The 27,588-nt window shown below is 43.8% G+C and overlaps 1 protein-coding gene across 7 annotated transcripts in view; it reads left to right on the top strand.

The window, feature by feature from the left end:
• Window positions 1-2,954: 2,954 nt before the first annotated feature.
• The window catches only part of CCDC85A (coiled-coil domain containing 85A), a 193,687-nt gene continuing 169,053 nt past the window's right edge, over window positions 2,955-27,588 (top strand). For 4 of the 7 annotated variants that reach the window (XM_058667813.1, XM_058667815.1, XM_058667816.1 and 1 more), the window contains exons 1-2: window positions 2,955-3,644; window positions 10,278-11,226. In XM_058667813.1, coding sequence (XP_058523796.1) covers window positions 3,375-3,644; window positions 10,278-11,226 — 1,219 coding nt within the window. In that variant the 5' untranslated portion in view covers window positions 2,955-3,374. Of the gene's footprint in view, window positions 3,645-10,277; window positions 11,231-27,588 lie in introns of all 7 variants that reach the window. The other 3 variants (XR_009245957.1, XR_009245958.1, XM_058667814.1) reach the window with 1 other exon arrangement.

Consider the following 27,588-nt stretch of genomic DNA (forward strand, 5'->3'; position numbering starts at 1 on the left):
AAATATCTAATTTCCAATGTCCAGGTTTGCATAAGGAACTCTATGTTGCCAATGTATATTTTTATCTTTTTAAAAACAACTCTGATTTGACTTATGACATTAATATGCACAACTTAATAAAAAGGTTATAGCTTTCCTTGTAGCTGGTACTGGTCATTGGGCAACCTTGCCTTTTAAGATAGAAATGGGATTCACAAGGCCCTATTCCCAAGATATTGTTTAAAGAGACACATGTCATTTTGCCATTTCCTCCTATCTTCTGGCCTTAAATACAGATCGGTTACTAGAGCTCCAGCAGGATTCTGGTGGACATGAGGCAGCCATGCCTAAAATGACTGAGCAGAGAGAGAACCATAAATCTTCGATGACAACATGAAATGTTTTAGTAGGCCTCAATTGCCTATACTTTGAATACCACTTATGAGAGAGAAAATAAATGAATCTTTGTTTCCAACAGCCTTATGAAGTTCATAAATGATACCATGCCTGACCTTAGCAACACAAAGCAACATTGTGTGACCATCACCCTGGATCAGGACCAAAGTTAGAAACACTAAAACCTCATCCCAGTGATTCAGCACAACAGTAAGCAGCTGGTAGTATATGATGGTATGGAGACTTTTTTCTTTTTTGGTTCCTTATTCCTTTCCCTCCCAACAAAATTCAGCCTTGCTCTCAGCCTTCACTCTGACATCTAATATGTACTTGGGTATTAGAGGCAGTCAGTAGAGAAGGGGTCTGGCTGTTGTCACTTTCCAACAGATCTCTTGGAAAACACACCTGTGGGGAAGGAAATAAACACAGACAGTGGCTCCGGTTCCAGATCAGGGGCTGCCCAGATGTGACAGCAGCAGAAGTACAATTGCACTATGGGAGGGTGACTCAACAAAGCACCTCCCGAACCCCATATCGTGAGCGGTATAAGGGCCAGGGAGGTGGGACGATTTGTTCAAGGTCAGAAACAAACAAGAAACAGACAGGAGTTATATTTTCCTGATTTGCATTTCCTCTTTCTCTGCCCAAACTGTCCTTAGGAACTGTGTTGAAGAGAGACGTCAGGGCAACAGGGAAGAGAAAGTGTCAAAGAAAAAACCTGCATCCAACTGGCTAGAGAGACGTTAGTCCCATGGGAGAGAGACTGAATCTACCCCATTGCAATCAAAGGGAGGGAAGCTGTCAGGGGCTGAGGTGGCTGCTGGAACAGTACTGTGCTGTGGTGCTGTGGTGTTGGTCCACGACGAGGCCACCTGTGTTAGCAAGTTGTCACTTTGTCCAGTTAATCTCCGATCCACCAAAAATTCCTGGGAGTTAGAGGCAACATCTTTGACCACATCATTTCAGAGAGAAGCCTCCTGGTTCCTAAAAAAAGACCTTCATGTTTGTAAAGTCTATAAGAAGTTGAGAGATTTACATCATAGGACATCGGACGAAGAATGCACAAGTGGAACTTTGCTACAGTGCATGTGCTAAGACAAGGAAGGTCAGGTGCACAGAGTTAAGAGGAAATCCATGTAAAGCTCAGTCAAGATAATGGAATGTTACAGCTATGTGTGTTCCAAGGCGTGGTGCCACATCCTTTTCTCTCTCATTCTCAAAGTGCCTGTGATCAAGTTTGAACAGGTGGAACTGTATCAGAGGACCGGCCCTGACCAGCTGCTGGAGGGAGTGTGATTTAGGACCTCCTTCTGCCGGACAGATGACTCTTCTGACAGGCTCACTGCAGTCTGGGTTAGGTAAGCAGAAGCTTGCATTTTTCCGGCGTTGTCCCCATCTCTAAAACGACAAGCCAAGGGCCCACTGGATCCACTTCAAGCAGAAATCATGTTTTCAGCTGGCCAGGGGCTGTCTAACTCATCCTGACAAAGAGTGTCACCCAAAGGTAGAACTCAGAGGTCTCTGGAGCGCTTTGTGCCAGAATTACCATCAGTAAAAGAGGACCTTGTGAACACGTGGCAGCCTGCAGCTCGGTGGGAAGCGGAAATGTCCTTAGCAGGCATTTCAGCTTGCCCAAGAGGGCCCTATTTTGCTCGGAGCAGAGGTTAACTGGGTTGACCCGAAAATCCAGGGCTTGGAAAGCAGAGGAAGGCATTCGATTTCTTCCTAAAGGCTTTGAGGCTTGCAAACAAAACGAAAACAGCTTCAGTACCTTCCCCAGTAGCTTTTTCACATAGTAGTGGAATTTTAGAACAGACAAAAGCCTGGGTGGAGGTCTGTCCCCCGGATGCGGCAGCGACCCGAGGCCTCTCTTGTCTTCTTCGGGACATGTTGTGAAACTCATGTATTTGGCCAGCAACCTTCCTCCCCTCTGCAAAGTGGTTATTCTTCAGATCTTGCTATTCCAAGCACAGACCCCTCTATTCCAAGGACTTCTCTGGGAGCTGCTGTATGTCCTGCCTGGTGACAAACCCCAGGTGCAGAGTAAGGAGCTCCTTCGGCCACACGGTGGCGCGCGCCAGTCTCCCAAGGCCGAACGGCCACGGAGCCGCACCTTTCTGCCACCTTCGAGCCCCACCGGCGCCCAGGCGCTGGAGGAGCCGCGCCCTCAGCCCTCCGGTGCCGGCTAGAGGCGAGCGCGCCTCCCGGGGCCGGGCCACGGTGGAGCCGCAGCCTCGGTTGGCGCTGCAGGGAGGTGCCCCCGGCGGTGGGCGACCCTGGCACTTGGCTCCTCCTCCTGCTGCTCTCCCACCCTTCACCCGTCTCTGTTCTGCAAATCGAAGGCTTTCTGGGAGCAGCCACGGAGCGGCGGCGCCGGCGGCGGGGGCAGCGAAGGCGGCTGGAGGAGCGCAGCCGGCTGGCCACGCACCTCCTTTGGGCAGCCTCCACGGTGTCTGTGTTGCTGCTGGGCAGGTGCTACGGAGCCGGGCGAGTCTTAGGGGCATAGGTGTGGGGAGAAGCCGGGGCTGCAGCTAGGCAAAGGGAACAAAGTGCGTGCGCCTGAGAGAGTGAGAGAGAGCGAGTGCGCTTGAGGGAGCGAACGCGGGGGCCGACAGTCTCCAATTAGGGGCAGGCCTTCGGGGCTCAAGCTTCGCCTCCTTCCCGACCCCCGGCGTCCCTAAGCAGTTCCGGGGGTTTTACTGCCGCGGCTCCGGTTCGCCGGTGTCCCGCACCATGGACTTGCCTGGAGTTGGGACTGGCCTCGGCAGCAGCGTGCGGGTGGCTGCTCGACCCTGGGGTTGCGCGGGCTCGCCAGCGGTGACGTCGCGGTAGGATGGACGTCCAGCGCGACCCCCGCCGCCCCAACCTAGCGGCCCCCGGGCGGTGTCGCTGACTCGTCGGAGTGCCCCAGGGTGGGCGGAGGCAACCCCGCCGCACCCGCGCCTTCGCGAGTTGCTCTGCCTCTTCAATCCACTCGCACCTGCCACCGCTCCGATACTATGTCGAAAGCGGCCGGCGGCGCAGCGGCGGCGGGGACTGCAGGGGAAAGTTGTCCGCCGGCCTCGGCCGGCTCTACCGCGGCTGCAGCCGTGGAGGACCTGTCCAAGGTGTCGGACGAGGAGCTGCTGCAATGGAGCAAGGAGGAGCTGATCCGCAGCCTGCGGCGCGCAGAGGCGGAGAAGGTGAGCGCGATGCTGGACCACAGCAACCTCATCCGCGAGGTGAACCGCCGCTTGCAGCTGCACCTCGGCGAGATCCGCGGGCTCAAGGTGAGCGCAGGCCTGGCTAACTTTCCCCTCCACTCCTTCCCATCAACAGGTGATCCGCCCCCCTTCTCCCAGGCAGCACCCCCCCCGGGGACCCCGTACCATCCGCCTGGAAACTTTTCTAAACTTTGGAGGCCGTTGTTCCCCTGCTTGTCCCTTTATGGGACGGGCCGCCCTGGCGCCCACTTCTCATTCGGGGGCCTCTGTGGAGGGAGGCTCAGGCACCAGGGCTGCTGGAAGGCAAGCAGAACCTCCAGTTTCCCCGGGAAAGCACAGACTTGGGGAGATGGCCGGTGGCGCTTCAAGGGGAAAGGCAGGCAAGGACATGAGACCGGGGCACTGGGATCCTCGCCGGTCGGGGACGACTGCTCTGCCCCCCAGAGTCTCTCCTTTAGGCAGAGGGCAAGAGAAGGGCACCACTGCAGGGTAGAAGGGCTGGCTGGGCGCCCGGAGAAAAGCCGCGGGCGTCACCCTTGGGGCCTGGCCTCTGTCATCCCGCACTGAGGCACTTAAAAGCGCTGCTTTCCAGTGTTCTCTGGGCGGCTGTGCTTTCCTTCTTTCCCGGCGTTGCCTGGAGTCGCCCTCCTCTCTGCCCCAATTCCCCTCCAGCTTGATTTAAAATTTTTTCCACCTTGGAGTAGGGGAGGGGCAGGGGTGGAGGCCAAGGGAGTTCTTGTGGAAGGCACAGGCTTTGGGAAAGGGACCGCCTTCCAAGTGCCCATCAGTTGAAGATTGCCTTTAGAGCCAGCGCTATGCTACTAGGAGAGGGGGGGGATCCTCCAAGCCCAGTAAGTTGCTGTTCTCCACGGATAGCCTGGAACACCAATGGTGTGCTAGCCAAGCTGCAGCAGGCTGGTGGCAGGGAACCGCCCTGGCTGCGTACACAGCTAACTTCCTCTCTTTTCAGCTTGCTGGTATTCCTTCCTCTCATTGTTCTGCTTTTGTTTATAGGAAGCCAGGCACAAATGAAATCACAGGCAGGGACCTCAAGGAACCCATTCCCTCAGGCACTAGCTGTTCCCAGTCCCCTTTCCCACCTGGCTGCTCAGTCAGCCACACCATTCTTTAATCGCCTGCGAGCTCAGGCTCTGGGACTCTGGGGAGAGGGGAAACATCTGGGTCCTGTCTGGGGACGAGGTGCTCCCCGGGTCCAAACTCACTGTCGCATTAAGTCCCTAGAGGGGGTGAGGTAGTCCCAGGGCCGCTTTCCCCACTGGCTTAATTCATCACTAATGGAGTATTTATTGAGTCCCAGGGTCTTTGGGGAATAGAGGTAGGCTAATATAGTTGGCAGCTCATCTCAGAGAGCTGCGCATGGAATCCTCACTTGCTGGGAAGGTGAGTTTGGGCTTTGGTTAATTGGTTTCTCGGACCCTCATTTTATTCATTGACAACTTGTGAATGATAACCATTTCCTAGGGCATTGTGACAGTAAATCACAGCAATGTAGAGGAAGGCTTGATACTGCACTTGACCATGCAAAATGGTAGTTTTCATCATAAAGAGATGACATATAAATGTGCAGCTGTGTGTTTCCAGAATGTAGGCTTCTTAGGCAAAGCTGAATAATGGTGTTAGTTTGAAACCCTCTAATTTAATCTTTTTGTTTGGCTTGAACCATAATGTGCTTGGAAGTTTCACATTAGTTTATTGATTTCCTGAAGATGTGGAACACTGACTTAATAGCTCAGAAATACTTGCGTTCTTTTTGGGCTGTGTGGATGGACTGTATGTGCATGGGTCTGTGTGTGCATGTGAAGAGGGTGGCGTGGTTAGTGACATGTCTGGTCTTTATTCCAGTAACTTCATTTAGAGAAATAGCTTTGAGGCCATTTGGCTGATTACAGCCATGTGGTAAAGTGTCCTTGTGATTTTTTTTCATGACTTGGGATTAAAAGAATTTCTTATTCAGAAGTTCTGGGGGCTGGTTACTTTGTGACATAGTCTCTACTTCCCATTTCATGCCCTCCCTTGGCCAGTTGCAAGGGAGTAAACTCCCAGTCTCTTGCCCATTTTGACTGCTGATAGAGCTCTCAGGCTCTGTCTTGGCATTCCTTTGACATAACAGTTCAGACCCCACTCGGGATGCCGTATTTCATATCATAATGCCTGAGTTCAAGTCTCGGCTCTACTTCTGATTTGAGCATTATGCTAATGCACACCCACGCTGGAGATCTGGATTGAGTTCCCTGCTGCTGGCTGCCCTGGCCCAGCCCTAGACAGTGTGGGACTTAGAGTGAATCAGCGAATGGGAGATTGCTCTTTCAGTCACTCCGTGCATCTCTGCCGAGAGGCCACCCTTCCTCCCCTTGACCTCCTTAGATTGTTATGGCTTAGAGCCTTTTTGGACACCACGGGGATCATAAATGAGACCAACTTGATAAATGACAGATACCTTTATTTATGTGAATTTAGCTGGAAGACTGGGATTCTATCATTTGACCTCTGAATGGTTAAGCTAAGTACTGTAAACACAGGGCAGTTAAGGCCACTCAACTTTTATTCTATCTGTTCTTTCATTTTCTTTTGAGAATTTGTGGCTGAGTCCCAACTCTGGCACACCAGTTTGTGTTCAGACATTAGGAAGGCAGGGTCGTGTGACAACAGGACAGAGACAAAAGTAGGCTTGGGAAAACTCAACCTGAGCCTCAGCGTTCTCATTTCTCAACGGGGATTTCATTTTCCCTCGAGATTTGCCTAGATGAAGAACTTCTGTGAGGTGACATGCCTTTCTCAAGGTCACCCAGGTATGAAGTGTTCACCACTGGCTGACTTTCTTTTGGATGGTTGATTGAGGTTTCTGGTTTATAATGAATGCTCCTTTAGCAGGTAGCAAGGGGAGGTTTGAGTGTGGGTTCCATGTGTCTGGACTGCTGAGAATATCCCAGCAACTCCAACTGGGAGTCCTGCACCGGCCCATTTAAAAGAGCTGAATCTGTCCATTCTCCAATGCATTAATGTTTCTCCTTGCTCCCTAATACAGCAACCATTGCCCTGCAGGGAAGGGAAAAGACAAACTAAAGCAATGATTCTTTCGCTTGCTTTAATGTGCAGTGATAAGGTTGAAATTTTGGGTGATGGTCTGTGAGGCGGACTTAACTTTTAAATAACCACTTTAGACTGTTGGGTATTATCCAATGACTTGTAACCATGTTAAATGGACATCTACTATTTTGAAAAAAGAGATTTCAAATCTGATTTTTAATACTGAAATGCAGAGAGAGAGAGAAAGTCAATCTTCCTTCTGCTGATTCACTTCCCCAAAGACCATAACACCCAGGCTAAAGCCAGGAGCCTGGAGTTTTTTTCCAATTCTTCCACAGAGGCCCAAGAGGTTGAGTCATGCTCTGCTGCTTTCTCAAGTGTGTTATCAAAGAGCTGGATAGGAAGTGGAACAGTCTTACCTTGCACTGGTGTTCATTTGGAATGCTAGCATCACAGGTGGCAGTTTAACATGCTATGTCACAACAATGGCCTCAAGACCCAAACCTTAGTGTAGATTTGAAGGAGTTGGCTTCCCATGGTTATTAATAATCTGGTTGCTTAGTTGTTCATCAGAGGGCAAATGGAACAGATCAAAATTGGAGAGTCAATATACTCCCAGAAAAGCTAATAATAGGAATAAGTAGCTGTGAAACAGAAAACCGACTGAGATCATGGCCTCGACACTGACTCTGTCTGGAATGCTGAGACATCTATTGTACTTCCTTTGGGAAGGGTATTAGTTCCAGGAGACCATGGCAGTGTCAGTCCTATTTATTTCCTCATTCTGCAAAATTCAGGGACATCACTGAGACCATCAAAGAGAAGTATTTTAAGGTAGAAAATCATTTAGATTGAGAAGACCATATCTTAAACAGTCTATTAAATGTCAGAATTAAAGTAATTGTGGAGTATGTTTTGAAGCTATGAAAGATTAATTTGATAAGTATTGTTTTCTGCCACTGTTTGCAGCCCCCAGGGTTCTCCACAACTTCAAGATCAAGTGATAACAATTTTAGACTCCATCATTCAGGGATGAGCTGAAAATAGTTATAAGAAATCCTTGATCAGTGGCCATATCTGCAGTGTGTTTTCATCATAGGTACAATGCTTTAAACACATGTCAAATGTCTGCTGTGTGCAAAAGACCATGTCAGGTATGTCGCATATTGCAAAGAAGGATGATAGGGCATTTATATTAGAAGGGAGAAAAAAAAATAAGACCCAAGGAATGATCTAGCTAGTATGAATTAGAGGCATGAAACTGAATAGTGAAGTAACTTTGTTTGTGAGTGCCATTCTGTTGCTTGGGGAGATCTCTTGGGGGGGTCTTCGTGGGAGAGGGGTTATTTTCTAGTTGGAAAAATCAGTCATAACAGGGCTAAAAGGTTATAGAAAAGAAGCTAAAGAGAGTAAGGCAGGAGGAAGCCTTTCCGGCCTCACTGAGGGGAAGATATCAGGGTTGATCCTCAAAGGGTGTTTTAGGATAAATCTTGCAGAAGGGTAGCCAGAGGATGGGAAGACCGTGGCAGGAAGGCTAGGTACAAAGCTCTTGGCAAAGGGTCAGGCCTGAAGATAGAAGGTGGCAGTGAGAAGCAAGAGGAGGAAGTGGGCACTAGAAACCAGAATACTGGACTTGAAGTCCCATGCATCGTCATCTTCTTCAGTCCTGAAAAAGTCCTCTCCCTGGTTATGCTTTATGATTGCCAGGTAGTGAAGGAATGACATGATTGGAGGTGTCTTCCAGCTTACTTTCCAGTCAGTGTCAGGGAGAATGTTGCAGTCAGTCTGAGTTGAAAAGAAGTAAGTCCTCTGTTTGAGCACCTTTAGCTCTGGCTTGGATGAGGCAGGAGCAAGAGGAGATTTTAGGCTTTGCAAAGGAAGAGTAGCAGTGTCATGGCTGTCCTTGTGGCATTCCTAGCAAACCATGGAGCTGCAAGGCACAGTTGGCCTCTTTCTTGTGTTTAGGAAGGAAGAGTAAGTGAGGCCTTCACAAGACTATTTTGAAACTTGCTTGGCTTCAGTGGATTACTATGCCCTGGAGGTGAAAGGCTGTAGCCTTGAACTTCTGGGCACACTTACGGATGTGTGGTTTACAAACTACAATAAATACCAAAGAGGGAAAATCTTCAGGCTGATGGCACAGCAATCTGGTGGCCTTCAGAATGGCTTCTACTGGGGAGCAACCCGAAAATGAGACCTGCAGGTTTTGTAGAAGGACAGATTTATGGCAAGATGAAGTACATTTTGGAGGTAAAATTCCAAAGCTGCAAGGACTTGAGGTGCGGAGGGTAGCCCACTGGTGGAGATAGGTCTCGCCCCACTCTCTTAGCCTGGTCTACTGAACTTGACTGAGGAAGTGCCTGGAGAGAAGTAGGTGCAAATTGCCGGTCATTCATCTTTTGCCGAATGATGAGGCTCCTGAGCATTCACCATCACGTTCAAGTTTGCTTCAGGTGTCTTCCTAGCCACATCCACTGCCAACTGCGGGCTTGACGGAAAAGGCTGGTCTCACACACCGGAGTTACTTTCTTGCTGTTGTACGCTGTATGAACAGGTGTCATCCAGAGGTGCACTACCCTGATGCGAGCCCTGGGTTGCACTTTCACTGCGGGCCTCGGGATGCTGTGGCTTTGTTAGCTTTCCCTGGGCGTGGTCTGTGGGTCTGGGAAGGCTGCTGGAAGGCTGTAGTACTTGAGGAGGAATTCTTCTCCAGGGAGTTTGGGTGTATTTATCAGCAAATGTGCATTTCTCCTCGTTAGACTTTTGGTGGCAGTTACAGCGAGTTGCAAGCTGATGTTCTAATAGTTGGATTTTTTCATCTTTTTTCTTTATTTCTTCTTTAAGTTGTTTTATTTCATTTAATAAATCTTCATTCTTATTTATGTGATCACCATCTTCTGGTTCGGGACTGGTAGAAGGTTCACTGGTAGAAGCTTAACAAGAAGAGATGACAACGATGATCCCAAGTTGTTCTCAAGAGCAATGGGATGGGGGGAAGTGACATTTTCTGGGGTACAATTTGAGCAGGGGTATTATCCAGGGCAACTTGTGCTAAGTGTGTACTGCATGGGAGATACCTGGGTGGCCGTGAGAAGCAGAGGTTGGATGTACAGGAAGACCGTGCCACTAGAGGACAATTGTGCCATTCCCTAATGGGGGGGCCTGGGGGCGTTCATCCCGTGGGAGGGGCAGGGAAACCAGGCAGGGATTGTTGTTTACTCTGGGTGCCTCAGAGCTTAGGAGCATTTCCTGTGCCTGGAAGGTGGGGCCCAGGAGCCTTATTTTTCTACTGGCTGGTTTCCTGCCAGTTAACTGGCTGCTCCCCAAGTACTGACTGCTGCTGTGGTGACCTTGAACAAGTGAAGTTTTACAGGTCCAGTTTCCCCTTCCAAAAGAGAACCATAAACATGATCCTGCCCTGAGTGTTTTGGGAAAGAACAGATGAGCTAATGCACATGGAGTCTTGGTTACCCAATGCCCTTTAGCTTAAATCTTATGTACAGTGGCAAGCCTTCCGCTCCTCTGCCCTCTCACCTCCTGCCCCAACATAGTGGAGGAGTTACCAGCTCCAGGATGCCCTGACCAGGCAGGCTAAGCATGGCGCCAGCTCCTCCAGGTTCCTCCCTCCCATAGTTGTGTCTTTCTTTTCAGGATATCAACCAGAAACTCCAGGAGGACAACCAGGAGCTGAGGGACCTCTGCTGCTTCTTGGATGATGACCGACAGAAAGGCAAGAGGGTGTCCCGTGAGTGGCAGAGGCTGGGCCGCTACACGGCTGGGGTGATGCACAAGGAAGTGGCCTTATACCTGCAGAAGTTGAAGGAGCTGGAGGTGAAGCAGGAGGAGGTAGTGAAGGAGAACATGGAGCTCAAGGAGCTCTGCGTGCTGCTGGACGAGGAGAAGGGCACGGGCTGCGCCGGCAGCCGCTGCTCCATCGACAGCCAGGCCAGCCTGTGCCAGCTGGCCGCCTCTGCTGCGCCCTCGGTGCGGGATGTGGGTGATGGCAGCAGCACGTCCAGTGCAGGCAGCACGGACAGCCCCGACCACCACAAGCACCATGCTAGCAGCAGCAGCCCTGAGCATCTGCAGAAACCGCGGGGTGAGGGCAGCCCCGAGCACTCCAAGCACAGAAGCTCCAGCCCTGAGCACCTGCAGAAACCCAGGGGCCCTGGGACACCAGATCACTCTAAAGCACTAAAGGGACCTAGCCCTGAGCACCACAAACCCTTGTGCAAGGGCAGCCCAGAACAGCAAAGGCACCCACACCCGGGAGGCAGCCCCGAGACGCTGCCCAAGCACGTGCTGAGTGGGAGCCCAGAACACTTCCAGAAACACAGGCCGGGGGGCAGTCCGGAACATGCCCGACACAGCGGAGGGAGCCCCGAGCATCTTCAGAAACACGCCCTTGGCGGAAGCCTGGAACATCTACCTAGAGTCAGGGGCACCAGTCCCGAGCACCTCAAACAGCATTATGGGGGGAGCCCTGATCACAAACACGGAGGAGGTGGCGGCGGTGGCGGCAGCAGGGAGGGCACCCTCAGACGGCAGTCACAGGAGGACGTGTCACCCCATCACCGGAATGTCTACAGCGGCATGAACGGTGGGTCAGTACGTGCTGGGGAACTACTTGGGCTGGGGCAGCTGGGCAGAGTTAGGGATGGTGGGAGCTTTTCAGCCCCGTTAGGAAGTACAGGGGGCTGACCTGGCACTCTGGTGAGAGGTGAGGGCAGTAGCTAACCTTTACTCCAGAATCATGATGTGTGTTTCTTTGTCTGTTTTTTCTGTTTTCTATATGTAGCAGTCAGGTAGCCTAGAGAAGGGGTGAATGGAGGGAAAGAGCAGTTCCTTAGGACCCCTAGTTGTCAAGATGGACTCTATGGGGATTGGGTGTAACCATAGAATGGAAGTATCCTAGGGATCTCACCCCACACCCGAGTTATTGACCTTCAGTGTTTTCTTAGAGGTGTGCTGTTTCATATCAGGGCTTGCTTGTCGAACAGTGACCAAAAGGTTTGTGAGCTCACTTAAAAGATTATGGGCAAGAAAAAAAATGAATATTTGTTATGGGAAACAGTGACACTTTTAAAAGAGAAGTACGGTGCCTGTAAGCAAGCTTGGTGCTGGCTTGTTTGAATGTCTTAACTTTGACCTTGAGAATTTGAAACATTGTGTCGGGAACTATAGCACAAATCTGTGGTTTTGCCTTGCCCTGTAAGATGCATCAGATGGTTACTCTTCCTAGTCTTTCAGAATCCACCAGCCCCCCAGGAGGGGGGGGCTCCCTCAGCCCTCCTCTGAGTAGTAGGCTGTTCCGTTCCTGGGAATGTCTCTCCTGTTAGGTCCCTCTTTTCCAGATGTGTTCAGACACTCTTCTGGATTTGAAAGCATTAATATCCCTTGCATCTGCTGAGGTGGTTCTAAGCCTGAGCTTTTAAGCCTGTAGGAAGAGGCTTAATTTTCTGTATCTTGGTTCTGAAACCTCTTTGAACTCATAAGAGAAAAAAATAATTATTTCTGAAAAGAAAAAAAAAACACAGGAAAACCCATAATTCTTTTATGTTACCTCTGGTTGATTTGAAACTAAAATGATCGGTTTTATGAACTGTGGATGTTTTTTTAATTCAAAACATCCAAGGTTTCTTGCTCTGTTTGAAAGATGCCGTGGAGTCTATATACATGCAGTTCTGAGCAGTGGAGAAGGAGACTGCCAATTTTAGCAGTGACACAAAGGGGAGGATTTTCAATATTGTACTTGGAGATTTACCTGTTGGATTCCATTTCATCCTAATCCTTTTCTCATAGTGCTGAAAATGACTCCTGAAGCTTGGCTTCTAATGCAGCCAGTCTTTTATGTGCAAATGGAACTAGGGGCACATAGGAAACTGCTATTTTCTGGGTTGCTTGTATTGGGATTTGGAGGCAGGGAGAAGCCAATTCCCTTCCAGAGAGAGGGCCCCTGGTTGCTGTCTTTCCCTGGCTGGCTGAACCTCCAGCATCATTTCAAGAGTGGCACAGTTGCTGCCCAGCTGCTGTGGACAGCCTTGGTTAAGTGGAGAATACCAGAGATGGATGTAATAGCAAAAGATGCTTTGGCTTTTAGAACTATCAAGAGCTGGGATCATAGGCCCGAACACTTTTCTTCAGTTGCAATAATAAGTTAATGAGGAAGTAGAGTTAATGATTTTTCCTTTTCTTGCTTACTTTTTAAAAAGTTTGGAAGTAAATGTGTGCCCTGTTTTAGGGAAATGTTAAAAGAAAGTACTTAAGGCAGGTAGTTCACTTGCAAAATGCAAAATCATTTTCTTCATAAAAGGGCTTTTATGTAAAAGAATTCTGGTTTATCCTTTAGCTTATAAAAATCTATTGTTACTATTATTTCCAATTGACAAATCAATTTTATATAGTCATGGGGTACATTGTTGTGTTTTGATCTACTTATACAATATTTCTTGATTAAATCAAGCCACACACTATATCCACTACCTAGTTTACCTATCATTTTCTACAGGGAGACATTAGAAATTTACTCTCTTAGTTATTTTGAAGCAATAAAACATTGATATTGACTATATTCTACTGCTGTGCAATGGATCTTGAAACATCCCTTCAGTCTACTGAAAGCTTGAGCAAAAGTCCCCATTTCCTCCCTCTGTGCCCAGCTTCTGGCAACCATTGTTCTCTTTACTTCAACTTTATTAGATTCTACATACAAGTCAGACCAATTGCACTTGTCTTTCTTTACTGGGTTTGTTTTACTTAATATAATACGCTCTAGATTCTTCTATGCTGTTACAAATGACAGAATTTCCTTCTTTTTAGTGGCTAGTTTGAGGACCAGATCTTTGGAGACGCAAATCACAAAGCTAATCTGCATGGTTTTCAAACTGATTTTGTACCAAAATTAAGCCTTTGTTTTAATTCAGTTTCCGTGAAATGTTTGAAACGCCCATGTATACCAAATACACGTATTGAGATCAATACATTGAAGAGATACCTGCACTCCCATGTTTGAAGACTTTTCATATATCTGGACATGGATGTACTTAGGTCCAAGAGCTGGCAAAGCATGAGATGCCCTCTGAATTAAGAAGATCTCCTGAGGCTGAAGAATGAGAAAATAAACTCCATCAGAGTAAAAATGTTCGCTAGCATCTTACATCTGGAGTCCTAGACTGGGGCAGATAGGTGACTTGTGCATACAAAATCCTGCAGCAAAGGTGTCTGCAAAGGGCGGCAGGAGCAGCAATATTTTATGCTTTCCCAAATTATGAGGAAACTTGGAGTTGGAACTAGTATTGTGATATTCTTTTACTATTCTTTAGAAATTTGGCCCCTGGGGCATTTTAATGGTTTTCCTGAACCTTATGATCAGAAAGGGTTGTGACAGCACTTATGGCTAGAAGTGGCATCAGTTAGGTTGGCAGATGGCCAATTTCCTTCTGGGAGAGAAAAGGCAAAATTGAGGAACATTACTATGGGTAATCCAGAAGTGGGATTGCTGGATCGTATCACACAGTTCTATGTTTAATTTTTGGAGGAATTTCCATGCTATTTTCCATGACTATACTAATTCATATCCCTGACAGTGTTGTGTAACTGTTACCTTTTCTCTGCATCCTTTCCAGTACTTAGGTTTCTTCTTCTTCTTCTTTTTTTTAATACAAGCCATTCTAACAAAAGTTGCATCTCCTTTTTATATAAGTCATTTTTATCTTATTTCTTCACTTTGTTAATTTTTACTTTTGTCAGGAAAGGCTTTTGACTTTTGCTGTAAAGTCACTTTGCTATTTTTATTTATGATTGGCTATACTTTTTTGTGGTGTCATATCCCAAAAAATCATTGCCCAGGACAAGTTATGGAACATTCTCCCTGCATTTCCTTTCAATACCTTTGCTGTTTCAGGTCTTATATTTAAGTCTTCAATCCATTTTGATGATTTGATTATGGTTGTGATACATGGTATATTATAGTGGTCTAATTTCATTCTTTTGCATGTGAATATCTTAGCTTTCCTGATGTCATCTATTGCAGAAATTGCTCTCTGCTGTGTGTTCTTGGTACTTTTGTGCAAAACAAAAACAAAACAAAAAACCCCACTTGACTGTAAATGCATGTTTTTTTCCCACAGAAACCCTGTGTTTTCTATCATGGCTCATTGATAGATGTGTCATTTTGTATTCCAGTATGATGCTCTTTAGATTATCATTGTTTTATAAATATATTCTAATAGTAATGGGTATGAGATATATAGTTCTTTTTAAACTCAAGGTTGTTTTATATATTTAGGGCTTAATTTGTTGCTATTCTATAAAATGTCATGATTTTAAATTTTTCTAAAAATGCTATTGGAATTTTTAAAGGGATTGCAATGAATTAGTTGATCACTTTGGGTAGCTGTGGACATTTTTGCAGTACCATTTCTTTTAGTCTGTGAATAAGGAATATGTTTCCATGTATTTGTATTTGATTACTTTGATTGATGTCTTAGTATTTTTAGTATATGGATTTTTTTATAACTATCTCACAGGCTAAATTTATACTGAACTTTAATTTATGTTGATTTTTTGCTTTATGCAATTATTTTTAACTTCTTTTATAGTTCAGAGTATTATCATACATTGATTTTGTGTGTTCTAGATCTACTGAATTGGTTGTAACTTGTGGTAAAGTATTTAAGGTTTTTATATACATAAGAAATGTCATCATGATGAATGTGTGGAAAACCATTGCTTTCCCAGGGGTTTCACAGGGAGCTGGAGCAGACGTTGAGCAGCCAGGACATGAACTGGTGTTCATCCTTGGTGCTGACACTGCATGAGGTGACTTACCACACCACAGTGCCAGTCCCAAGGCTGTTGCATTTTGTCAAATGGCTTTTTTCTGCATGTGATTTAACTTGCAAAAGAAGTTTCAGGTGGAACTTTTAAATAATATGTTGCATAAAATATATTTCTAGACAGATATTTTATATTGTGGCTTATTATTAGCTGGATTCAAGTAAATATAGTGAGTTAAACACATATTTCTTAAAGCTTACCAATTTTAACTTCTGAATTTGATACAAATCAGATGCATGAGATGACACTCTAGTTCCATTCTTGTGTCTACTTCATGTTTCCTCATTCTTAAGTGACAAATCGTCAACTGAGAGTTGATTTCCTCACCAGAGTACATTTGCATTGCAGTTTTGTTTCCATAATTAATTGAAAAATTAAATGGCATGATGAGATGTTTATGAATCATTATGGTATAAATTTGGGCACCAGTCGTTTGTATTTATCTTGCTGGTGCAAATTAGATTTTGATATGGATGGTAAGACATGGTTTCTCATACTTTCAAATTCCCACACAATTTGTTGAAATCATTGGTGTAGAAAGAGATAGGAACTGGTAGTGATGTTAATTCCAAATTACAAATTTGCTGAGTCATTTCCTAACCATTCTGTTAGGACTTTGTGTGCAAGATGAGTATTTTAGTTGAGCCCTTGCTTTTTTTTTTTTATAAACTACTGAATATAAGCAGAGAATGTGTCTGCATTATGGCTGACTGAAATAGAGATGAAATATATATTTCTTCCTGTTTTTTCTACCTATAAGGATGTGCAGTTTCTTCAAATATGCATACATATGCATACCGAATGTAAGTGAAAAAGATTGCGGTTTTAGTTGACTGTGTCTTGGGCATCTGTTAATATTCTTGTACTTTCAATTACAGACTCAGTGAACACAATAATTGAACTTGATTCTTGTAGTTAGAAAAGTTAATCTCCAACTCGAGTGAAAAAATGAATTTCAAGTACTTTTCTTCTCCTTGAAGTATGTAAGCCTGCATAAACATTTCTTCATTAGTGGCTGATTAAGAAAACAACAAAAAATAAAACATACGTAAGACAGCCTCTAAACAAAATCCTCACGAATCCGTTTTCTTTAGAAGTTAGATGAATCCATTTTCCATCACTGCGATGAAACACGTGAGGCTGGGTAGTTTATGAAGTACAGATGTTTATTTAGCTCACAGTTGTGCAGGTTCAAGGACAAGGCATCAGCTGTGGATCGGCTCTGATGAAGGCCTCCAGGATAATGGCATCACGAAAAGCAAGAGGTCAGGACACCGGACAGGAAAGCCAAGAGAGGGGAGGAGCCAGACCCGTTCGTGACAACTCCTGAGGGTCCTACAAGAACTGATACAATCCCTCTGAGGTCTGTGCCGCTTGTGACCTAAGGACCCCTCACTCAGCCCCACATTGAAACATCCCATTAGTTCTCACATCTCCATAACAGTGACCAAGCCTCCAACACATGATCCTTTGATAGAAGATGCTATCATTCACTTATTTCTTTGCAATTTGTAAAAAGTTCCATTTTATTATGTATTTATTTAAAAATTTTTATTTATTTATTTTTATTTTGGTGATGTTTACATAGTTGATTAGGGCTCAAAGGGTCAAGGGCCACAGGAAAGTGGGTAAGACCATTATTTCCACATTCTCTTTTTTCCTTCCCATATCTGGGAGAAGGGGAGAGACAAAGGGAGAAGTCACATCCAGCCTTCCAACCATCCCAGGGTCCCCGATGTGGGGCATGCTCCCAGGGCATGGCTCAGTTGTTTGGATAGTTCAGCTGATCTGAATTGCTGCCAATCTTGCCATTCTAAGCACAGTGAAATCTCTTCAGAATCCACTGGCTGACATAGTCCACCTTAGCATCTCCTCTTGCCCAGAGTTTTTGTTGAACTTTGAAAGGTGATTCTGATGACTTGTGGCTCTTACAAGCAGTTTACCTACTGGCCATTATGAATTCAGATTAAAAATGTGGTAAAACAGCTTGTTTTTAATTCTAGAGACACATAAAAGAAATGATCGTTTATTTTCCTCTTTTTCTTCTGAAAACTAGAATTGCACAGTTATCCTTGGTAGATCTTACTCCTCTTGCCTTGGTAAAGCACAGTGCAGTGAACAGTAGCATCATACCCTGCTTCCACACTGCCCTAAGTGTGAGAACGCATGGGAGGGAATTACTCACTTGGGTTAGACAAGGCCCTTTTAGAACCACTTTGGTTTTGCTGGATCAGTGACTGAAATCTGCCTTCTGAAAGCTTATTTCTTCTTGTCTTCTTTTAAGAAGATGTCCTTAGAGCTGATGAAAGCAGACTGTATTTGTCGCCAGGTGCTACTCTTCTAGGCCAGCGTTTCTCCTCAGTGACATTCTGGACATTTGGGATGGGGGTGCTTATTTTTGTGAGGTTTTGTTTGGTGCATTCAAGGAGTTTTGGCAGCATCTCTGGGTTTTAAACAGAATCAGAAGCTCCCCTCCAGACTGTGCTCTCCATTCCATGCTATTAAACTAAGAGCCCCTGTTCAAAACTGCTGCTTCAGAGAGGTGATTTTCAGGGCGGCTACAGGTGAAAATCACTGTGACGGTTTGAAAACAGTGCCAGGACCTGAGCCCCACTCAGAGACGAAAATTGAATTGGTCTGGGGCTGGATGTGGATCCTTGGCAAAGAGAAATTCCCCAGGTGATTTTCCTCAAGAGCCCAGGTGAGCGCCATTGTCCTAAGTGAATGATCTAGCTGAGTTGGTGGGAGCCGTTATCTTAAAAACTCCAAGCTTCTCAGGCAGAGGGATGTTAACTTCTCCCCTGGGCTGAATCCTAGCACCCAGAAAGACCTACTCTGGAGGTACTGTGAACATTTTCTACTCTAAATCAAGGCCGGCTGATAATATGTGACTTTTGGTTGTAGTTTTAAAGTTTATGTTTTTGGTGAGTGGGATTGTTAGGTTATTTTGGGGGAGGATTTTGGCATCTGAGTAATTGTTGTAGATTGCTTTTGGTTTTAAAAGTCTTCTTATCCAGGTGGATAAAGGAAACTTTGGGTTTCTACTCCATTGACGGTGGCTGTCTGGCGGGACTTATAGAACATGAGATGCCTTCAGTGCTAAGGAGAATTTCTCACAGAATGTAGCACCTCACCTTTCCACTTTGTTATTCGCACATTGTTCTGAGTTCTAAGGTTGCTCCTTGTTTCGTGTCCAGAATATTTGTAAAGAGTTGTAAAACGCCTATAACGTGAAATGGCCTTGTGTGCAAGGGGTAAGGTGGAAGAAAGAATAGAGCAGGATTTCTCTGAAGCTGGCCTGTCTGCAAATTAGGTGGAGGTGTGCTAGAACTCTCTTCAGTCTTTTGTTTTGCTTAGAAAACGTCAGAATGTCACCTGGGAATGAAATCGGAAAATAGAAGTCAAATGTCTCTCAGTTGAAAATTTTCAACAGTTACAGTTCCAAGAAGTGACAGTAATATACTAAGGTTCTGAAGTGTATTTTATATTGTGTGAACTGACACACAGATAGTTAAATATGCGATTGTTTTTGTATCTTAATCTTCAGTCATTTGATAACCTTTTGCGTCTTGATAGGTTGTGAAATTAACTTTTGAAAAACAATGTATTCTAACACACTTGTGTGTACAAAGGATACTGTGTTTATTACAAAATGCATTTCAACTTAATGGCATAGAAAGCTTAGTGGGTTAAGAAAATTGCAAAATATATAGTAGGTGAGCTACTGGAACATTTAGATGGCTTGGAAAGGTTTCTTATAGTCCATTGTAAGGCTTTCAACACTGGCAAGGGTAGCACAAACCTATAAATGTTCTTTGAGGCTGGGGGGAGCATTTTCATTTTTTCCTTAAGGAAATTATGTGTCAACATGATGTATGTGTATGTGTATTTATATTGTTGCTAGTAATTTCAGGATTACATTTGAACAATGCCCAACATTCAGTTGGTTTTTAAGTCAGCTGTTTCGGAGCACCTGGAGCACGGTTGTGCAAGCTAGTTGCTGCCATACAGTAAACCCAGAATCCCAGCTGAAGGCAGTCCTGACCTTCACATCCACCTGAAGTTGTTTATATAGTTTGGTTCTTTTGCAGCTCCTCAGAAGAGACCATTGGAAATGATAGATCACTGAATTAGTGATGCACTTATATTTCATTTTAAAGTGAAATGCTTTAGCTCTGAGTATTAGGAAATAAAAAGCTTCTGGTGAGTTATTTCAGTTCCTCAAGTAATAACCGTTTGACAAGTATCGAATGTATTCAGGTAGATGAATATGTAAATACATGAATAATTGGATAAATGCAAAGTGTGTAGAAGACTATACATTTCCTCGTATTATTGACAGATGATTCTGGATGCAGTGAAAGAGTTCAGGCTCCACTGCTCCAAAAAAAAAAGTATGTGGAGGAAAACTTTGCCAAGGCTTTAAAAAAGAAATGATAATGTAGTAATTCACTTGTGTGACACCGTGGGTCCAGAGTGCACCTGATGAATTATGCACTTTCTGGAGTGGAGTTTAGACCTTGGGGTCTAAAGCTGCTTGCCTTTTAGCCACTTCATTTTGATGGTTATAGGTAGAACCAGGGTTCCTATACTAAATGGTTCTTAAGGGATGTCCTTCCCCTCCAGCACCCCCAGGGTCTTCTTAAAATAGGATGCCTAACGTTGGCAGCAGTCCTCCCGGGTGCCCCCAGAAGGCCCAACTTTGTCTCACTTGGCAAATTCTGCTTAAAATCTATTATTTCTAATGGCCAGTCATGGCTTGGGAAAATGGATAACCACACTGGTTATCATATGTAACTGTGTCTAAAAATAAGAATTCCTTCTGAGTAAACTTTATTTATGTCACCCATCTAAGTTTGTCGACTTCTCAAGTTTCTTACTCACTAGATCTTGTTATATTTGAGGCAGTTGAGATTCAAAGAACTCATTTATGGTTTTTTTTTTAAGATTTATTTGTTTTAATTAAGTCATTTATACAGGGAAAGAAACTGAAAGAAAAACCTTTCATCTGCTGGTTTACTCCCCAAGTGGCTAGAGTGGTTGGAGCTGCACCCATCCGAAGGCAGGAGCCAGGAGCCTCTTCTGGGTCTCCCACGCAGGTGCAGAGTCCCAAGGGCTTGGGCCATCCTTAACTGCTTTCCCAGGCCACAAGTAGGGAGCTGGATGGGAAGTGGGGCTGCTGGGATTAGAACTCGTGCCCATATGGGACCCTGGGAGATGCAAGGCAAGGATTAGCTACTAGGCTATCGCACTGGGCCCATGTATTTACTTCTTAGATATTTTGGTATAACTAACTTGTTCCTAACAGTAATTTTGTGCATCATATTTATGGTGGGTACTATGCATACTTGAAGAAAGCACTTATTCTGAATTTGATTCTGGGATATTTTAAGCATTGTTTCATATTTTCAAATCACTGATTTTTAAATAATCCTGGGATATTTGAGATTTAGTATCAAGACAAGACCATGGGCTGTTAACGAAAATAGGCATGGAACCTCAGCTGCAATTTATAAGAGGTTCTAATTTGTGCAAGAGTGGGGTTCATGTTATTGCTGCTTCTGACATAAATTGCTTTCTCTATAGAGTGCTGTTCAAGTGTTTCCAATAGAAAGAAATAATGCGCTTTTTGAAACAGGATCCTTAAGCAGCAGAGTCAGAAGAGGCATTAAGAAAAGGGAAAATGGCAGAATAGTAGCAGGCTGTGTTACCAGCCTCACAAAGGCTGTTCTGGCTTGTTCTCCCTAAGATGAAAAGGCAGTAAATGAGATCTCCACACAAAGGCTTGTTCGTATACTGTTTCGTATCACGGAGAATTGTCTGTCATGAAACTTTGGTTCTTAAGTCATTATCAGGGAAGTCCAGGAAGTCTTGGTTCTTGGTCCTGGTCCTCATCCAAAATGAGGTGTTGATTCAATCATTGGAGAAATGTAACATTCAGACTATTACCTATTTTAGTTTTTGAAACATTCTTCCAATCCCTGGTATTTAGATTTTCTGAAGGTTTTCCTGTGGGACAGAATATGTTGGGGGAAAAAATAAAGCTCTGAAAAACTGTTAATTCTGTGATCATTCCCTTCCTCTGACCCCTACGTGGCATACATGGCTCTTAATAGTCTAATAAACATAATATAAGACTATTACACGCAGTGAGTTAAAGTTGTTGGATCTCTTTCATGCATCTTCCATCTTTATTCTTAGTTGCATGAGATGAGATAAAGACTACATTTTAAAATCTGGCAAACGAAGTATTTTTGCCTGCTGGTATGGAATTATTTTTTGAGGGCATGATGTGTTTATTGGTAGGAAAAAACAGCTTGTGGTAAATATGCTTATACATACATATTTCTATATACATGCGTTGGTCTGGATTCGCCAGGGTATTTGAAAAATTTTGTGGAAAGTGAGTTTTATTTGGCACAAGACCCCTTGTATGCAGGGATGTCCGAATTTTCTGTACCAAGATAATGACTTTCTAATTTATAATTTTCTTGCAGGAACACACTGCATAAGCATTTTACAAAGTGATAGGTTGTGTATAAGACACAGGTCCCTTACATTGACAATGGTGCTGTATAAAATTCTCATTGCCTTATAATTTTCTGCTTAATTTCCATTTAAATGTGCAAGGATCCTTACCAGTGTATTAAGAATGCCTGCAAAATCCAATACCTCATCATGTTGTCAGGTTTGGTACCAAGGAACAATAGGCTTCACACACATTGTGACTGAGCTGCAGAGTATGTTATACCATCTCTATTTACAGAACTACACTAAGATTTTTGCACAATGACAATCATCTAGCAATGCAGTTCTCCAAACATACTCGTTAACTGACCTGTTCGTTATGTTATCAGTTCACTTAATTGAGAATAACTGTTTATTTTAACACTAATAGAGCAAATGAAATTAAGTTTTAATTCAGAGATTCACAGAATTGTATCACTTCAACTATTGTGGACTTTGGATCGCTGATGCAGCTCACATTCTGAATGAGAAAACTGATTCCAGTGAAGTGTAGTAAAAAATCACAAGGCTGATTTCCTAGTAGAGGACTAGAAGGAAGCAAGATGCTCCTGAGCACAGATTCCGCTTTGTAAATGAGGCATTTTCTCTGTGGCAGACGTGATGTTAATGCAATAGGAACTGTCGCTCTCCATTTGTATTGAAAATCCTGGAAGACTAGAGAAATGCAGTTTTGAGACTCAGTCAAGGTGGACGTTGAGAAGGTGTGGCATTGACAAGTACCAAAGAAGACCTGATGATTAGGTGATCTTAGATCTACTGCCTGGTGAACTCTGGCTTAACCAGATAGAGTACACAATTCACAACTGAGTGGACAACCGTCAACGTACATTCCTAATGGAAGGACCATTCCTCCTGTTTGGAGTTTGGGGAGTCCAGCTTCACTACCCTGTTCTTCACATGAGCTCTCTCCACCCCAAGGTCATAGTCTTTCCACATAAACATTCTTGAGGACACAGACATTTGTCTGGTCAACACTTACCCACTTGTATTCATGGGCAAAGGTGATGTTTCTGGAGAAGTGTTGGCTTCTGGACTGTGAGAAATGGAAGGAAAGAGACCAGGGCGAAAGGGATAGACCAGATGGCTATACCAACTGCTCTCAAGGAGTTGTGTTTTTAATAACTCAGCTTAGTGCAAATAAAACTAATTAAGCCAGTTATTCTGATTTATGTTACTATAGGCAGAAGTAACAACGCGTATATTCCATGTTGATGGTACTTAAAGGGTCAGAATAACTGAGTTGCAGATTTTTTTCTTCTTAGCAGCCCGGTCTGTTGAGCCACTTGAGAATTCAAATTAACTGTGCTCATTAATTCAGCATCTCTTCTATTTCTCTAGATAGTAAGTGCCAATTTACTAATCTGTTGAAATGGATTAATAAGACGCTGAAAGACAAGTCGTTAGTCTGATCTGCAGATGATGGATTAGATTAGGTTTAACAGAAATGCTAGACGAGTCATCTTACAGTAAGGAAGAGAGAATGAGAAAAGCAGACAGCCAATTGAGAGACACTGGTTTGTGAGGGGTAGTATGGAGAATTAAAACAATTGATCTGTTGGATCATCTGCATTGTTAATGATTTTATGCTGATTGGACAGTTCTCTTGATTGTTGGAAAAGCCCACCAGAGTGGCCCCGATGAAGTCATGTGGGAAATTGGCTGAATGTACCTGTGTGTTTTCCATCTGAGGACTCCTTTGAACAGAATACATCTGTAACTATCATCAACTGGAGATCTAGGAATAAGCATTATTCAAGTGGCTTACTGTGAATAGCTTCTCTAGTATATCATGACTTGGATGTGAGGCAGCTTGGAATGAAACTCTTCACTCTGTAGAAGACAAGGCCTAGGATTTTTGTAGTTTTATAGTAGCTGTTTAGCACTTAACTGGTGATTAGTTCTTCTTACCTTGCAACTACATGCCACGTGATTTTCACCCTTAGTTTTTTTTTTTTTTTTGACTTGTGTTACAGTTTAAAATTGCCCACTTTGGAGTTGGCCTAGTACATCAGTCTCTTTGATGGAAGCATTTTTTTTCAGTCTGTACAACTGTGTGTGCCTACTAGATTTAGAAAAGAGGATGAGGCTGGTGCTTTACTTATTTACAAGGCATATCTAGTTACTTTGACCTTTGGGAGTATCTCTGCAACACCAGTAATCTGTGAAAACAATATGTAGATATTCCTTCTTAAATTAGATTATGGCATCTAAGCCTTGCATTTTTAAGGCAATGAAAATTTTATAAACCTCTTGAATTCTGTCTTGTTCATAAAAATGAGATGTTATCTTTAAACTCTGTTTTAAAACACTTTGGGATATTTGATTTAAAATTCCCATGGAGTTAAAAAGCGTATGTGTAGATACACTTACTTTCTAGAGGATTACATGCTTACCTGGAGAATATCAATCTGGCAGTCTGATCAGTTGGGTCTGGGAACGCCTCTTCATGCTTGCCACCTCACCTGACTTTCAGAGGTGGCACATCTGGATTAGAATTCTTAATTTAGAATAGTAAAGATGTGTTTTGAGGGGAATTCTTTGACAGTTGGGAGATTGTTCATGCACAACCTGTTTAAAACCACTCCCATGCCTGATGGGGAAATATTCAGGATTGTAAAAGTTCATCTAGCAGTTTAGGAATTGACACTGTTGTGTTGGGAACATCATAGTGATGAATCAGAAAACTATGGACGACCAGGAAGCTAATAAAATTATAGTGTGGATGACTTAGGCATTGAATAGCTCTTAAATCTATTGAGTCTAACTCTACTTTGCATGGGCAGATTGCACGTGGCATTTGGCAGAGTCGGGCCATGTGTGAAGCATGTGTACCCTGTGTCTAGACTCTCCTGTATTTTCCCAATGTTGCCTAGTACAATAGAGCTCTGTAAAATTAGAGTGAAGACTTCACTTTCCAGTCTGCTGTAGACTGGAGATCTCCAGTCTCTGCTGTCTGCATATCAGATGAGAGTAAGGCTTTTCAACTAAAGCTTGGCAAAGAGTAAGCCAAAGGAAAGGCAGTGGTGCTAGGTTCATTCGGCTCTTGTTTTGCTCCACAGAACCAAATGTCACTGTCCATTTTCTGACACGAGTGATTTGTAACAAGAATTTTACTTTGGTCATGGTTCTGGAAGTCCATGAACATGATTTTGCTGAGGGCCATGTGCTGCTCCAATTCATGGCAGAATGCAGAAGAGTATGCTGTGAGATGGGGGAAAGTTCTGACTCGTCTATCACAGCTTACTGTTTTTTTTAATATCTTCTTTTTTATTATTAATTACATTGCATTATGTGACAGTTTTATAGGTACTGGGATTCCCCCCACCCCTCCCCAAACCCTCCCCCCCCCCATGGTGGATTTCTCTACCTTGTTGCATTACCACAGTTCAAGTTCAGTTGAGATTCTTTCATTGCAAGCATATACCAAGCGTAGGGTCCAGCATCTTATTGTCCAGATAAATTCAACGGCTTGTTGGGGAGACCATCTCTGGTCTGAAGGTAGAGCCGGCAGAGTATCATCCCAATCAATTAAAAGTCCCAGCATAACATCAGCAACAATTTATAACGTTATGAAGTTAATTGACATAGTATTGAGTAACCCATATGTTAAAAAAGAATACAAGTTCTGAACCACATCCTGTGACTTCTTCATTGACGTTTCAATTTTAGTTTATATACACCCGGGTTCTATACACCTTAAAATGGCTATAGATTACTATTCAGCTGTCTCGTGTCTATTTTCATTATAGTATTTTGTGTTTTATAGCATTGAAGCATAATTTTGCTGAACCTGGATGTTTTTTGGGTAGTCTAGACTGGCTTATAACTCTAACAAAACATGTCAACAGTTGAGGTGCAGAACAGTTCTAGGAGCGGTGTGCAGAGAAATGTTCCATACCCTAGTGAGTAGTAACTAATCTTTGTGTCCCACCTAGTAAGGTATAAGTAAATCCACGCACTGTTTTTAAGATTTAGTTTTATTAGATATACAGAGAGGAGGAGAGACAGACAGAAAGATCTTTCCGTCTGCCTATCCACTCCCCAAGTGTCTGCAATGGCTGGCACTGAGCCAGTCCAGGAGCCAGGAGCTTCTTCCAGGTCTCCCACGTGGGTGCGGGGTCCCAAGGCTTTGGGCCATCTTCAACTGCTTTCCCAGGTCACAGGCAGGGAGTTGGATGGGAAGCGGGGCCATGGGGATATGAATCAGCATCCATATGGGATCCCAGTGCATACAAGGCAAGAACTTCAGCTTATTGGCTTTAATAACTAATCCAATTTCTAAAAGTTGTTTGCTTACAAAGGCTTCACTGCCTCTCAACACTGTTGAGTTGTGGACCAAACCTCAGCATGAGTTTTCGTGGACACAGATTGAAACCTCAGCTACAGATTGTTTTCTTACAATTTCTCTGGATATTTTGGGCAAAAATTAAAGTGTTTGTCCTTCTTCAGTGCTTCAGTTTTATCACTTTAACTTCAGTTTTATCACTTTATAGCTGTCAAACTAGTTTGGACTAAGACTCTTCAATGAAAGTGTGAAGGTAATAGTAACTAAATGAAGGACACAATCTATACCAATTTCATTCTAAATCATTGCCTTGGCTAATCAGGCAACCATGCATTCTAAATTATGCCAGAGATAACAGTTACTTATTACAACAAATTAAATGCAAATCAGTGTATCCTGAGATTTACAAACAAATGATAATAATGGTAAACAGGAACCGAGCAAAGACTCTTGAGTGTAATTGGTAGAAGGGAACCAAATGCTGTTTGTGTTTTACTTGCTTAGTACAGATTTCTCTATGGTTCCTTGTATAGACAGGGAGTGATAATAAGCCCATACTTTGAGTGCTCCGTGTGTGTAGGAGGGTGACAGATACCGAGTGAGGAGATGAGTCAGAAAGGTAAGCCATGGTCCCTTCCTACCAGTAATTAGTTGCCTGTCACTTCCCCCAGAAATAGGTAACCATAAAGAAGAGGACAGGTGGCAATGTGGGCCTTCATGGGCTGGTGTCAAAGGAGGTATATTGTGAGGCTGATTATTAAGGAGTGGTTGAATGTGGTTAAAAGGATGGGGATATGTGGACGAAATGGCCTAGAAGTGGAAATGAGCAAATTATGTTATAGCAACAGTAAGATGATGAGTAGGACTGTGCTGAATTCTTTGTTCTGTACCAGAAAACATGGGAATGTAGCAGAAGGCAGATTACAGAGAATATAAGTGTAATCTGAAAGTTTTTCCTAGTAATGATAGCTGGTTTTGCATCCAGGGAGTAATGCTAAATGTTCTTCATTTTTTAGTCGTGTGAGTAAACTGAGTGAGCTACAAAAACCAACGTTTTTGTCAGTAAAGAAAATCTTCCAATAGGACTTTATAATTTAGTTTAATTTTAGTAGTTTATGGTTTTATTTCTTAAGGGTTCCTGTACTAAGAGCTCTTATTATGATAAGTGGTTGAGGGTTTTATGCACCCAGATTTATGCCATCATTTAAGTCCCTTCCATTTGTTTTTCTACAAAGGTTATCAAGAATTACTGTTCTTTAGTGGGGGAGTATAACCATGAGGGAGTAATCAGTTAAGAAAATTCATCTTCCA

This window comes from Ochotona princeps, chromosome 8 (genome assembly GCF_030435755.1).
Source record: "Ochotona princeps isolate mOchPri1 chromosome 8, mOchPri1.hap1, whole genome shotgun sequence".
NCBI lineage: Eukaryota > Metazoa > Chordata > Mammalia > Lagomorpha > Ochotonidae > Ochotona > Ochotona princeps.